Below are 15,787 nucleotides of genomic sequence, written 5' to 3'. Positions count from 1 at the left end.
AGTCTGGCGCACCCTAGTGGTCAAAAGATATAACTACATTATATAAAGATATTACTAATTTGCTCTATTCCCAAGAGATTTTAGATTTTTTTGGCTCACACAAATCTATTTCCTGTCTGTCTTTGTAAATGATTATTTTTGATTATTTGAATAATAATTAATATGAATAATAATCAAGTAGGCCTTTTAACCTTTACTCAGTTCTATTTTGCCACAGTTTTAAAGGGCTCATCGCATGAACATTTTCGACAAGTTGGCATAATTTATTAGGGTCTTCATGAAATATCTGTAACATATTTTGCTTAAAAACTAGGAATGTAACGGTTCTCTGTAAAAAATTGAACCGCACGGTTCTCCACTAACGGTTCGGCACATCTTAAATCTGACAACGCATTTATAATATGGTTCGTTAGAAATTATAATGCGTAAAACAGACAAAGTTCAGCTCATGCATGTTTGTCGATGGATACACATTTAATACCTATAACAAATCAAATCACACAGGCAAATTTCAATAGGATTGACGTATGCTGTAATATGACCAGTCATTTATGCTGTCATCACCCGGGTGATGTGAGCGCGCGAGTGCAGGTGAGACCTGAACAGCACATGTTGCTGTTTAAACTACACTCATTCAAGTCTTGACCATTTAAACATTTAAGTGCAAGATGATGCACAAGAAAACTCGCTTGCGCGCTGTGAGAAGATCCGAAGCGCGCGCGCATAAGGAAAGTCTCAGACATGGCGCAAGTATTGAGTTGTCTTTGAAGCGCTTAAACGGACAGATTCACACACGAAGTAGGTCAACATGTCCCTCTTGTCGAGTATCTTAACAAACACAGTAGGTTATGTCTTAAGTGAACGGACGAAACAGATGAAAATCAACGCATGTGTACAGTATCAGTGTACTGGATCCGTTTCATTCCTCTTAAAGCGACAGAAGCATATTCCTGCTGTCTGTTCAAAGTCAAGGAAATCACTCACTGCTTGTGACTCAATAGCTTCTGTAACTTCAATTATGATTCATCTTTATTTCATTTGTACATATGTTATGTTTTATTTGATTACTTGAATCCATTTCTACCTTAAAAGGTATATAAACAGTATCTTATTTTAATTTCTGCTTTGCTCTGTTGTTTTATTGGTGCTGTTACTTGTAGCTTGATTATTTGTTCTTATTTTTATTTGTCAGTAGTCCCTTTTCTCTGAACATAGCACAAACCCAACCGAACCGAAACCGTGACCCTAAAACCGCGACACAAACCGAACCGTGAGTAATTTGAACCGTTACATCCCTATTAAAAACACTCAATGGTTGTGTAAACTCACAGCAACCTGTTTTGGTGTATGTCTCCTTAAATGCTAAAGAGTTACTGTGCACCCCACCCCTCTTCCGTCCGGGGTGTTGACACAACCCAATGCTGGTCCTTGGGTAACACCTACCAGAATGTTTTAGATTCAACCTGATTCAACTGATTCAAGCTGATTCAACTCAGCTTGTTGGTGTGTTAATTAGGGAGACATTTAAAACAATCTGGGAGGTGTGCACTGAGGACCAGGGTTGGGAAACACTGGTATGGTGCATGCTATGGCCATGCCGTGGGTGTAAACATGCCGATTAATGGGCAGTTATATTATAATAAGAACCTCTTCCTATGTCACAAGAGGAGCTGTCATTTTAGTTTTTATTAGTTTTAGTCACGTTCATACTCTTTTTGAACAAGAAAAAGAAAACGAAAATGAAAACGAAATAAAAGAGAGGAGAAAATGAAATGAAAATCAAACTTTATACATTTTAATTTGAATTGTGTCAGTATTATTGCGTGAACATTAATAAAAACCTTTGTAAAAAATGTTTTTGCAATTTCTTTTTCACATTTGCCTTTTCATTTTCATATTGGCCGTCTTGCCTCAAGATTTTAGTGAAAATGAAATGTCAAATCACCAATTGCATTTTCTTTGTCAATTTGACAGGGACAACGCATTGTCAGTGTAAAAATGAAAATGAAAATAATTTCATTTTATTTTTTCATTTTGGCACATATTGTGAGCACAGTTGTGTATAATGAAATTGTTAATCTGGTTTCATTTTCATCGTTTAATTAATTTATTTAAATTTGGCAGGATTTGCCTCCCATACTCTAAGTGCGTCCCATCGGGTTAGAAATACTACATGCTCACTTGGGATCTTCACGCCCACTAGAACACTTGGGCCAAGAACAGGAAATACGTCATGAAAGTAGTCAAGCGCAAAGACGCAAGTAGTAGGGATGGGCGATACCACAAATTTTTTATTCGATACGATACCGATACTTTTTCTTGAAATGTTACCGATACCGATGCCGATACCGATGCTTTTTTAAAATAAAAATCTAATTACAATTAAAAAAACAAATTACATACTTGTACTGGCTACTAATAACAAATTTATTAAAAAAGCAATTTAAACAAATAAATAAAATGTTTAAACAACCTTCTTACAAAAATATTGATTAAATAACATAAATCTTAATAAAATGAACAAAAAAATGTGCATATTTTCACTGTCTTCTTAATTTTAAACAGGCCATTTTTCTTAGGATTTAACATTCTTTTTGTACTATTACATACAGTATTTAAATATATATATATATATTGATTAACTAGCAAAAATCTTAATACAATTAACAAAATTACAAACAACATAAACTGTGCATACTTTCACTTGTGTTTCACTTCAATTGCTAATTAAGAATTCCTAATCTTTAAATTGTAGGTCGTTTAAGAAAAGCAACATGTCAACATCTCCTGTTTGATGCGGAAGTGTGCAATGCATGCGTGTTGTGTGTGTGCTTGCGCGAATCTGAGGTGGACCGATCCGTGTGAGACGTCAAACTGCCGCGAGAGCTACTTTCATAATATAGCGTCACTGATCGGCATGCGCAGAGCTAACAACATTTACTTATGCTGAAACTATTAATGTAATTAACAAGATAATCGATACTTTTCAGAAAATATCGATACCTAAATAGCAGCTTTTGAATATCGATGTATCGATACTGCAGCATCGATGTGCACATCCCTAGCAAGTAGGGGTATTTATTTGGACGCAGCCAGAGTCCTCCTGCTGAGCCGAATAGTTCGACGCATTCCGTTACTTTAGAGACTGAACTGCGCTTCTTTACCATAATATATGAAAGCGACTCGTCTCGTTCATCATCAGAGGAAACTTGAACAACTCACCAGTATATCAGAATCACTTTATCTGTCGTTATTCTCTCGGTCATTGTGTTTGTGAGCGCGCGCGGCTGTTCCTGACGAGTCAGAGCTTAAATCACGGAACACTTGAACAACATCAGTCACTGATCAACACCTACAATGAAAACAATCTCTTTACTCCTTATCATCTCTTTATCCGTCAACGGTTAGTTAATTTAGCAACTTTGGCGTAGCTTGCACTTATGTTTCCGAGCAGCTCCGTAAAGATAAAACCAAATGTACTAATCTGGAGGTTATACTTGATTGTCAAATACAGAATGTTAAAATATCATTTTTTTCATGTCAGATTTCGCCCGTGTTGGCTGAAACAAAACATTTGTATTTTCCCAAATTGTTTACTGCAAATGCCCAAATAAATTGCAGTGCAAAACTCGGCTGATAGAATATTGATTATAAGTGAATATCAACTTTTCTTTGTCTTTTCACTGGCTGCATGTCACGTCGATTCTCAAATTCTTATTCCAAGGCTTTGCTTGAGTCCTCAATGTTTGTCAGAACACTTCAGTAAATCTCGCTGTTTCTTAAATCTTCTCTTTCACGTGTTTTATCAGTAGCTTTCATGAGTTCACATTGTGTTGATTGTTAGTTTTAATTGTGGGATTCTTACTGTATTGTGATACTGTATTATTTATTTATTTATTTTGTGACGTTACTCAATGATTTCAATTGAATGTTTGTACTGACAGTGTTGTATAAATAAGTTTAATATCGATCTTTTTCAGTTTGTTGTGCAGGTGCTGTGACCCAGTTATTGATGGTGAGTGATGGATTTTCTGTCACTCTTCACACTAATACTGTAATACAGAGTAATGATGTGATCGAGTGGAGACATGAAGATGAACTCATAGCTAAAGTGGACAGAGGTTCAATCTCAGTGTTTAACGGTTCTGATGGGACATTTAGTGACAGACTGAAGATAAACAATCAGACTGGAGATCTCACCATCATAGACTTCACATTTGGACTCATTGGACTTTATCATCTACAGATCACTGGAGAGAAAACTACAAGAAAAATATTCAGCATTATTGGTAAGTACTCAAAACATGATAATTGCGTTATTAATGATTAATTATTAAATGCTTTATTTTCAGCAGCGTGTCTTCGCCAATGAATGAAAATTCTGAATTTCGTTTAAGTCGTTTGATAACCCTAGGATCTCCGTTCATCAACACAAATTAGGATGTGATGGTAATGGTAAAAACTCTAAAATGACAAGCTATTGTTGCTGTTGTCTTTATCAGAAATCTAATACAATGTGGCAAATTAACTGTGAGAAAACGAATGAAGCTAAAAATGAATAAATGAAAGTTAAAAATGTTCTGACGGTCCTCTCTGATGGGTGTTATTTACAGTATCAGTGTCTGACTTCACATTCACTTCCCCATATAGGTGACTCAGATGTCATTCTCTATATATATATATATATATTTTTTTTTTATCCTTTATTTTACCAGCATAGTCCCATTGAGATACAAAATCTCTTCTTCCAGGGAGTCCTGGCCAAAATGGCAGCACAGAAAGTTTCACAATAAAACAATTTCAAAAACATAAAACAAACAAAATCATTTGCCCTCCATCCAGATGATTACAAATATGTAATTTACTTATAGCAAGTACATGTTTCCTTCAGAGTAGACCATAAAAGGTTTTTTAAAATATTTACAGAAGGGAGTGTTTCCAGCATAATAATACTCTGCAACTCGTTCCATAACGAAGGAGCAAAAAAAGAGAAGGCAGTTTTGCCTAACTCAGAATGTACTCTTGGAACATTTAAGAGAAGTTTAGCAGAGGATCTGGTACTGTAAATACAAGTATAAAAAGATAAAAGACTGCAGATATAAGTAGGTAATTTTCCCAACAATGCCTTAACAATAAACAGCAACATGTGCACTTCCTTCTTTGAAACAAAGAGGACCATCCCACCAGTTCATACATTATACAGTGATGGGTGCGTGAAGAGACACGTAAGAGCGTAACGCAGCATGGTATACATAGTCCAACTTCTTAAGTGAAGATAAACTTGCATGCATATACTGTAGATCACATCGCCATAATCTAATACAGAAAGGAAACAACTCTGTATAATTCTCTTTCTTGCTTTAAAAGGAAAACACTTCTTTAAACGGAAAAGAAAACCCAACTTTAATCTAAGTTTTTTTTAAAGTTTTTCAATATGTATCTGAAATCCTAGTTTGTCATCCAATCATATGCCCAAGTATTTATAACAATTTACTCTTTCAATAGATTCTCCTTGTAAAGTTAAAATAGGATGATCTGTTTCAGTACGACAACGAGTAAAAAGCATGTATTTAGTTTTCTTTGAGTTTAAAACCAGTTTTAAGTTGGATAATGATAATTGCAATAACTGGAAGGATTCTTGCAGGAGCTCAATGGCTTGATTCACCGAATGTGCTACTGTGTATGTAATTGTGTCATCAGCATATAAATGAATTCTAGCTGAGGTTATCCCACAACCAAGGTCATTAATATAAATAGAAAATAAAACTGGGGCTAAAATCGAACCCTGCGGAACACCTTTTATTGTTTTTAATTCATTTGAAATAAAATTTTCGACTGAGACACATTGAGTTCTTTCTGTTAGATAATTACTGAACCAATTTAGAGTCATTTCACTAAAACCTATACAACTTAATCTCTGTAATAAAAGTTTATGATCTACACAGTCAAATGCTTTAGAAAGATCTACAAATAATGCTGCGCAATGTTGTTTACTATCTAGGTATTCAACATTATCATTTGTAACCAGCATAGCTGCTGTAATAGTACTATGACCTGATCTAAAGCCTGACTGAAAATCATTTTATATTTTATTTTCAGTTAAAAACTGTTTCACTTGATCATTGACAAAAGATTCAAATACTTTTGCCAACACAGACAACCTACTAATTGGCCGATAATTATCCAAAACTGCTGGGTCACCAGCTTTTAACAAAGGTAAAACTGACGCGGATTTCCATGCACGAGGAATAACATTTGAGATTAAACTCAAGTTAAAAATAGATGTAATGGGCTCTGTTATAAGATCTGCAGACATTTTTAGAAAATAAGGTTCTATTTTATCAGGCCCTGGTGATTTTTTAATATCCACATTAGATAGAACTTTATGAACTTGTGTAGCTAAAATAGGAATAAAATTAAACTGCTGACTCTGAGTAATATGACATAAAGTAGCTTCCTTAAGTTACTACAATTGTGGGTCTCTCCCCCCGAAATAAAATATCTATTAAAAACATTTACAATATTCTCTTTATCCTTAATTATACTCTCATTTAATTTTAAATGATCAGGTAGACTGGTAAATGTTTTTTTTACCAGAAGCTGATTTGGTCAATTTCCAAAAAGAAGATGGATCATTAATATTCTCATTTATCATATTTAAATAATAATCACATTTAGATCTTTTTACTAATTTTGTACAATTATTTCTTAATGTTCTATAATTTATCCAGTCCATGTGATTATTAGTTTTCTTTGCTTTAGCCCATGCAGCATCTCTTCCTTTTATAAGTGAAGATATAGATTCATTAAACCAGGGATTATCTCTATTTCGCACTCTAAATCTTTTAAAAGGTGCATGTTTATCACATATAGTCAAGAAAGTACTTTAAAAAAAATCCCAGGCTAAATCAACATCAGGTATCTGTGAGACATTATATAAATCCCTATTGTAGATATCTTGCAAAAAAGCTTGCTGATTAAAATATTTAAACTGCCTTTTCAAAATAAGACGAGGTTTACCCTTTGAAATCCTGCAGTTTCTCACACAAACCACAGGACAATGATCACTAATATCGTTACAAAAAACACCCACTGCAGAAAATCTATGAGGAGCATTAGTTAAAATGACATCAAGTAATGTGGATTTAGTGGAATTTTTGTGATTTAACCCTGTGGGAAGATTTATCAATTGCTCCAAACAAAAAGAGTCCCCAAGTAAAATCATCTCTGAATTAGTCCAGTTATGAAAAAAGTCCGTAAGTGAAGTGATAACTTCACATGGAGCCGAGGGTGGACGATAACATCCGACAACGATGATATCAGGACCATTTAAAAAATGTAATTTAATTGCCAAAAGTTCAAAACATTTTGGTTTACCGATGGACAGAATACAAGTGCAGTTTAACTTAGACTTAATATAAACTGCAACTCCACCACCCTTTTTAGTACGGTCCGATCTAAAAACATGGTAACCCTCGATATGTATCATGGAGTCCAAGACTGATTTGTTTAACCATGTTTCCGAGAGAACAATTATATCGGCGTTCGTTGAATCAGCCCATATTCTTATATAGGGGAACAGTGAGTGAATTTCGAGACTTCAGACACAACATCTGACTGCATACATCACTCTGTGTGTCAGTGTGTTACTGCTGAAACTCACTTGAATTAAGCACAAACAGAAGGTTTTACCTGTAAGAAAGTTGTTGCATCGTAAACAAATACTCATCTCTGACGAAAGCAAAACATCAGGATGGATGAATGTTTGAGTTTTTGACTTCTCAATGTACTTTTTGGATGATAAAGTATTTTAGATCTTGTTCTGGTGTCGGGATCACTTGAGGCTGATGTGAAATACTGCGTGTAAAATCTCTGTCCAATTGTCTGTGTAATCATGTAAAAGACTTCATGTGGTTTTAAAAACTGAGTTCCAGTAACTTTAACTGTTCTGCAGGTCGAGGTGGTTTTACAGATGGACTGACGTCATTCTCAGTAATGGAGGGAGGATCTGTCTTTCTGAACATTGGTGCGACTGATATAAACAACTATGTGATCCGCTGGAGGTTTGAGAACTCTCCTCTAGCTGAATTCAGTGGAAAGACTAAAATCATCTCAACACATGATGAGAGATTCAGAGACCGACTGGAGATGGAGGATTGGTCTGGATCTCTCACCATCACACACATCACAACTGATCTTTCTGGACTTTATGAAGTCATTGTCGACAGCAATAGTGGAACACACACCATACACCGGTCATTCACAGTCACTGTCAGTGGTGAGTACATCAAGTCCTTCAGTATAATGAGCATCAGATATACATGATCACTGTGAATAATTCCACCCTTAAATCTTCACGACTCTTTGTGTGATGTCAGAGGTTTTGTTGGTGCAGTGAGCTCTTTCTCTGCTGGTTTTGAATGGAGACATTCAGTGGTTTAGTCTTGAGGGTCGACCCGCTCCAAGTCAAATAAAGTGACTATTATGAAGCTTCTGATGTGACTGAAATGTTCTCTATAAGCTTTCCAGGGTTGTTCTCCATATAATGGACTTAAACGGGGGGCTGTTGGTTAAGGTCCAGATTTCAGTTACATTGCAGCTTCAAAAGGCTCTAAATGACACCAGCCGTTGAATAAGGGTGTTGTGTAGCGAACCGATTAGTCATTTAAGAAAAAAAAAAATATATATATAATTAAATATATGGCTTGCACTGCTACTCAGACAGCTTGTATGACATGAGTGAATTATCATGAAATGTTAAAGTGAACTATTCCTTTAATCTCTGTTTTTTAACAACATTTGTTTGGTTATACAGACGAAGTGAAGTCGGTGATGGAGGGACATAATATAGAGACATAGCAGAATTAAAACCGATAAAGAAAGCTCTAAGTATTCTTAAAATGTCATCAATTTTGGCGCACAAAAGAGTTCATTAGGCATAGTCAACAGCTTAGAAAATGCACATGCTCACTGTGCATCCTTTTCTAACGACCATCATGTAGCGGAAGAGCAGTGGTGCTGGGACTCATTATCGCTGCTTGCAGCTGTATTTCATTTCTGATTTTGCATATGACAGGTTTTTTTAAGGAGCACGGTTGTAATGCACTGTATATGACAGACTTAAATTTAAACATTTCCAAATACTGACCCAATATATCAGCTTACCATTATTTGTGTTTAAAGACAGTAATATTTAATCCATTTATGTTTGTCATCATTAAATATGTCATTCTAAGTAAAAATGACACATGTCAGTGTTTGTTCTAGATCAGATGATCTAGTGCTGATGAGTGTGTTCTAGATGAGATTGACTTACCCTGATGTGTGTCTCTATCATTACAGATGCGGATCTGTCCTCAGATGCGTCTTCAGCTGTTAAAGGAGGAACATGTGTTGGTGTTCTGCTGGTTGTTGCTGCTGCTTGTGTGTGGTCACAGATTCTCTAAAGCAAGAACATAAGAATCATGGAGAGAGGGAGAAAACATCAGCATTTAGCGAACATCGCCTTTGTCTTGACCCGGAGACAATTTAACTTTTTAAAAAATAAAAACGTTTTCACTTCTACAGTTTCAAATGAGCAGTACGCCAAAACAACGGTGTAAACCAGGAGTAATAATCTTTCGGTGCTATATCCTTTAATGTAATGTAAAAATGTAGCGAAAAATACAAGTCAGTCTGAGCATTTAAACACAAGTAATATCCCTGAATAAACTCAATCATTTTTATTCTATCATCTCTGTATCTGTCTGGTGCTTCAGTAGAAGTGTTCAATCAGAACAGATGTGACTCTTTTGGTGTTCCACAGAAAGGTTTGGAACGAGATGGGAGTGAATAAGTGATGATATATTGTTATGTTTAAGTAAACTATCATTGCAAGAATGAACCAGAAATTGCAAGAAATAATCAGATCATTAACTACATTGCTCATAAAGATTATTTTGTTGAGTATACTTGTTGACATTTAATTATTTGTCCAAAAAAAGTCACACTTGAAAGTTCCTAGCATGCATTTCAGTGTGTTCAATTATGTAGTTAATAAGATTAAAGAGGATTAATGTTTGCTAAGTTTATTTGTGATGTTGTTGTCATTGTTTGTTGTCTTGTATTCCGTAAATTGAGTTAAAGGAAATAAAATTAGCCTATATTTTACTCACCCTCAAGCCGTCCCGGGTGTTTATGTCCTTCTTCTCTAAGCGGACCACAGTCGGAGTTAAAGGCTGACCTCCAACTCGACGTATATGATGTAAGCCGCATGCGATACGCTACAAATGCGGTATTCCGTCGCCGAAACTCAACTCTCATGAACATCATGTGTGTGCCTCATTCAGCTCCCTTGTTCAGTAGTCAGGGCACTGATCAGGGAGTTTCATCTGCAAAGTTCTTCCAGTGCACTGAAACATTTGTTCCCTAAAAAATCCCACAATGCAATGCAAAAACCAGTGAGCAACGACGCTCCCTTTGTTTCCTTACTGGAAATCAGGTGATATGTTTTAAATCTGTTTATCCAAAATTGCACAAGCCAACTCAATAAACTTAAAAATGAAAAGACTAACCTTTAAACATATGTTGCTAGTCAGGCAAGGAACACAATATACTTATCAGTTAAATTTCATTATTGACCAAATTTGTGCATTGATATGTAACAGAATAATGTGTTTCTCATATGTACTTTAACCAGTATTATAAAGTGAGATAATGTGGGTTTTGCTTGGTTTCTTTTAAGTGAACTACAAAGTTGAGTAAACTTACAAATTTCCTGAAGCTTGTTTTGTTTTAACTTTTCTCAGCCTCAGATTTTTTTGACAGTGTCGTCTTAAAGGGACAGTTCACCCATAAATGAAGATTCTGTCATCATTTACTCACCCTCAGGTTGTTCCAAATCTGTGTACATTTCTTTGTTCTGATGAACACAGCGAAAGATATTTTAAGAATATTAGTAACCAAACAGATCTCGCCCCCATTGTCTCCCATAGTATTTATTTTCCCTACTATGGCAGTAAATGGGGGATGAGATCTGTTTGGTTACTAACATTCTTAAAATATCTTCCTTTGTGTTCATCAGAACAAAGACATTTATATAGGTTTGGAACAACCTGAGGGTGAGTAAATAATGACTTAACTTTCATTTTTGGGTGAACTATCCCTAACCCGGTAAGGTTAGTTTTTAGGTTTGATATTCGCTTTTGCTTGCCACTGTTCTATAGAATCGACAGTCCTGCAAAGATATCACTCCCACGTTAACATTCAACAATATGCAACCACTTTATATCGACATGAAAATGTCATTTAATTTGCAGCTCATACCCAAGCAAGCTTTGACATGCTATCGGGGCGCATGATACCTAAGGGACCGTCTGACAAATCCACTAACGAGGTTTGAACGGCCGATGTGTTTTTAAATAAAAAAAGGTTTAACATTTAAAATAACACCTTGTCAAAATGTAAAGCTTGTATTAATTTACTACAGGTGAGGTTTTGCCAATACTTTTCTTCGTACAATTATTTGCATTAAAAACTACTGTAAACCCTAAATAGGCTTTTTATGTTTCAAAGGTTGTAGTACATTCCTCGCGACATACTGACTCACTACAGGTGAAATTTTGCTCATATCTCTCTTACTGTACGTATACTAAGGAATATATTGGCAAATTCTCACCTGTAGTAAGTCAGTCTGGCCATGAGGAATGTACTACTAACTACAACCTTTGGAACAAGAAAAAACGCTTTTGGTGAATTACTGTATTACTGTATTAATCTGTCTGGTTATAAGCATTCTTCAAAAAAATGTACGGTAGGAAATTCACAAAATATCTTTCTGGAACATGATTTTTACTTGATGATGTTTTTCTGTGTCTTTGGTGTGTTATAAGTTGCTTTTGCATGTATTAGACACGTAAAATTTCAAAAATGAAAGTGTGGGAACAAAAGATGCATTCTGTGTAAAAGTGAATGCTCACCCAGACCTGCCTGAAACGCCTCGTGTAACCACACCCCCACAAATCTACTTCAGTTGGTGGTCTTATTTGACTAAGACCGCCCAAATGTATACTCAAGTAAGGTGGGCGTACCTGTAAATCTCATTGTATCATCGTCGCCGCTGCAGCCATGTCGTGGAGACGCTGTGTTTCGTTGTGAAAAGAAAGCCTCTTTGTTTGTCCTTCCAAAAGATGAGACAACTAAAAACGAATGGTTACATTTTATTTACAATACTGTTCCAGAGAAGTACAATCCGAATATTCAAGTTTGTGCAGCGCATTTCACAGATGATCGCTTCATGAACCTGGGAGAGATCAAGGCCGGCTGTGCACGAAAGCTTTTGTTAAAACATCGGCCAATTCCAACCATTACAACTTCGCAAGGATAGTCTGGCGCTTCAGATTCGCAGCCTGTAAGTATACTTTCATTGTAAAAGAGTGTGACATAAGTCCTTATAAAAAAAAGACAACATAAGTCCTTATAATCAGTAATTATATTCCAACTAGAGGCAACAAATGTCGTGTTTGTAATGTGTTTTATTGACATGCCGCTTGTTCACGTAAAATAAATGTACAGTATATTAAGCATTTGTCAATGTAACCATTTAATAAATATTCATTTCAAGGTTTATGCCTTTTAAATTTTATTGACACCCAGTGCAATGAGGTAGTAGTTACCACATGGAGAAGGAAGGCTTGCAGCGTTGAAGTTCCTTAGAGAGCCCAACCAGGTATGCATCAGAACATTACATTAGTTTATAATGTGACCAAGTTATGAAAGAAAGCTTATTTTTAGAAAATTGGAATTTAACAATTTTTTGTCTCTTTTTCTTGTTCAAGGGTCAATGGCACTCCACAAAGTGGAAAAGATCATGACCAATAAGCGACTCCTGACGGATGTGGAGAAGCTCAGTCACCATTACCAGACATCTTCACTCGAGGCCTTTCACAGTGTAATCCTGCGTTTTGCCCCTAAGAATGTTGTTTTTCCATTCATTGGAATATTGTGCAGGTATTGCACATTATGATATTTTATTTTTAAAATGTTTATGCATGATTTCTGATGACATCCTTTATATTTTCATTTAAAAATGCAGTTTTTGTCATCTAAAAACATCTATATAATGATAACGCAACAATAGCTTTTTTGTCAGCATTTCCCTTGTTGTTTCTGTATGTGAACAGTCTCCATCATTTTTAGATTTTTGATCGTCAAAAGCTTACATCGTTTTATACTGAATGCATGCAGCATGTACAGCCTACATGTAAATAGAAAAACAAACGCATTCGTATGGGAAATCATTTTGAATCAATAAAAACATACTCACAACAACAGCCACTGTACAGTAAGCAGACTTAGCCCAGCTGTTACATACAAGGCCTTACACCGGTTGGCTTGTTAATAAGCGTTTCTTGTCGTTTAATCAGTTGTCAGCAACAGGGAAGTGTTGCAACATTTATAAACAAAACCCAATAAAACAATTCAAAAGGAACGAAGAATAAGGTCAGACCACGGAGTCTTTAAAAAGCGATGCTGTTCTGCTGCCCCACACGCAGTCCAGCATGCTACCGAGGCTGACACCTGCGAGAAGGAAGTCAATGCATTTTACAAACATGAATGTACACATAGTCATCACAGAGATGTAACGTCTCACAGTTTAGATCAAGTTGAATATGAAAAGGAAGTTTACTAATAAAATAAGACATTGAAAAAGGCCTTTGACAAGCGTATTGTCTATTTAGGCCCTGTCCCAAATGGCGCACTTCATGTGGACTTGCGGTCTCGTGGACTTAAATTGCTCGTTCTCGCCAAGTCTACGAGTCCGTAGGGTGTCCCATTTGTCTTTTTAGCGCTCAGAAGTCTGCTCGCGAGCGCCTCCTTTGTGCCCTCGATGCGGTCTTCGGCGAAGCCCGCATTGAGTGAGACTCCACTGAAGTCCCCTACCCAGAAATCCTTGCGAGCGCCCAATCACAGAACGGACGGGAGGAGTGCCGTGGATGTCAGACATACACGTAAACATGACGGATACATTTTTAAATGTATGTTTTGATAAAATTCTAAATTAATTTATTAATTGGTTACTTATTCATATTAGTGCTTATTTTCTTTTCTATTAAGCCAGCTATTCAAGAATAAAAACTTTTAATGCAGTGCACTTTCTTACTTAAGGTAATAAGCCATGTTTTGTTGTAGATTTATATTGTCTCTGGGCTCTGTAAAGCTGAACAACACAGCTTCTGTATTATAGAGAAATATTAAATAACAACAACAACAACATATATGCATATTAAGAGGTGTATACAGAAGAATATTTTATACAAATAAATAAATATACATAAGCAGTTGCATTCACGTCATGACAAATGAATGCATTACAAACATAAGCATCTATTGCATAATGCTCGGGTGGCATATCAACATATGAAATACAGAACAATAAAAACCTGCAGCTCCTGTCCCAGTTCTCCCAAATAACAAGAGTGGGACAACAAGTGGTCGACTTCACGTGGCGCTGTGCAGACTGATCAGCGAATGACAACAAAGTACCGCGAGAGTGATTAGAAAGCACCGCTTGCTCACCGCCTGTCCCAAAATGCACTCCCATGTACCCTTGTGGACTCGTGCCTAGTGCCCTATAGGTCTGCACTTCCTGACGTCACCAAGTGTGGACTCAGAGGAGGTCCTCAAGACCGGAGTGCGCCATTTGGGACAGGGCCTTAGTTTGAATATTTGGCTAGAGCGTCGGTCTGGATGGGAGGCTAAAGACCGCAGCCTCGAGCGTCTGTTGCTAGAGCGTGTCTGTTGGTTAGGACTGAGGTTTACTTGCAAAGCTCTCTCTCGCTGCTCTCCGTTACATGCACTTTATAACAAAGCTTAGCTTGTCTCTCTCAAACAGAAAATTGCCTTACAGGGCAAAACACCTTAACTGGCTAGACTGTGGAACTTATTTGTTATTTTCTCCTGGGCTTTTTGAAGGTACAACCGGTTCTTGGAAAAAACGATTAAATTGACTCGACATACTTATCCACATGATAATCCACATGATAAAGGAGGTCTTGAATGGCCGCAAAGATTTATTCTCATGGAACTTTTCCAAAATCTCTGATTTTTTACAGTGTACTGTTAAACCGTGTCCGTGAAACCTCTCTTACTGTCCTCTTCCTCTGTCAGCCGACACTAAAAACACACTGTACTTGCATTCCAGCCACGGTCTCATCGGAAGCATCCCCCACCCTCACAGGATTACTGTCATGAATATGAGCCTCATACAAAAGTACAAAAGAGGAAAGTGTTGCTTCACTAGTAATATTATTATAGTTTTACTCAGAATTCTGAAATATAATTATTTGAAAGTGATGGTGCTTCATTGAACTTTATCTAGAAACGATAAATAGATTTTGACATGTTTTACTCACCACTGTATAGACCACACAGAGTTTATCAAAGAACTGGCTGAGGTTTTATCAGAAGCATTCCACAGCTTGGACGTCAAGGGTCTTTAATCTAGAGCGAGGGACAGCTAGCAAGACCTGATTTGAAGATCTCAGAATCCTGCTAGAGTTATACGGTCGCAATGACTCTTTTATGTAATTGGGAGCTTGACCACGCAGTGCTCTTCAAACCATCATAAGAACTCAATTAGAAACTTGATTGGTAGCCACTCTGTGAAGAAATAAAAATTAGCGCGATGAGTAAACAGCTTTGCAGTAGAATTTTGTACCACTTGTAATCGATTTAAATATGTTTTAGTAAGACAAGTAAACGTAGATTTGCAATAGTCAAGGCGAGATGAGACGAAATTGCGTATAAT

The 15,787-nt window shown here is 36.4% G+C and overlaps 1 protein-coding gene across 3 annotated transcripts; it reads left to right on the top strand.

Moving 5' to 3' along the window:
• Positions 1–2,938: 2,938 nt before the first annotated feature.
• LOC130548439 (uncharacterized) lies at positions 2,939–9,730 on the top strand. Of its 3 annotated transcripts, XM_057325208.1 has the most exons (5): positions 2,939–3,403; positions 3,981–4,015; positions 4,247–4,289; positions 7,955–8,278; positions 9,343–9,730. In XM_057325208.1, exons 1-5 carry the CDS (start codon positions 3,358–3,360, stop codon positions 9,444–9,446), a joined length of 552 nt encoding a protein of 183 aa, XP_057181191.1. In that variant the 5' UTR covers positions 2,939–3,357; the 3' UTR covers positions 9,447–9,730. The 3 variants fall into 3 exon arrangements, with proteins under 3 accessions (XP_057181191.1, XP_057181190.1, XP_057181189.1); XM_057325207.1 differs by having other exon boundaries at positions 3,981–4,289; positions 9,361–9,730; XM_057325206.1 differs by having other exon boundaries at positions 3,981–4,289.
• The last annotated feature ends 6,057 nt before the right edge of the window (positions 9,731–15,787 follow it).

The sequence above is a fragment of the Triplophysa rosa genome, linkage group LG25, assembly GCF_024868665.1.
Source record: "Triplophysa rosa linkage group LG25, Trosa_1v2, whole genome shotgun sequence".
Lineage (NCBI taxonomy): Eukaryota > Metazoa > Chordata > Actinopteri > Cypriniformes > Nemacheilidae > Triplophysa > Triplophysa rosa.
Note: the sequence above shows the minus strand (reverse complement) of the source record. Positions and strands in the feature narration are given on the sequence as shown.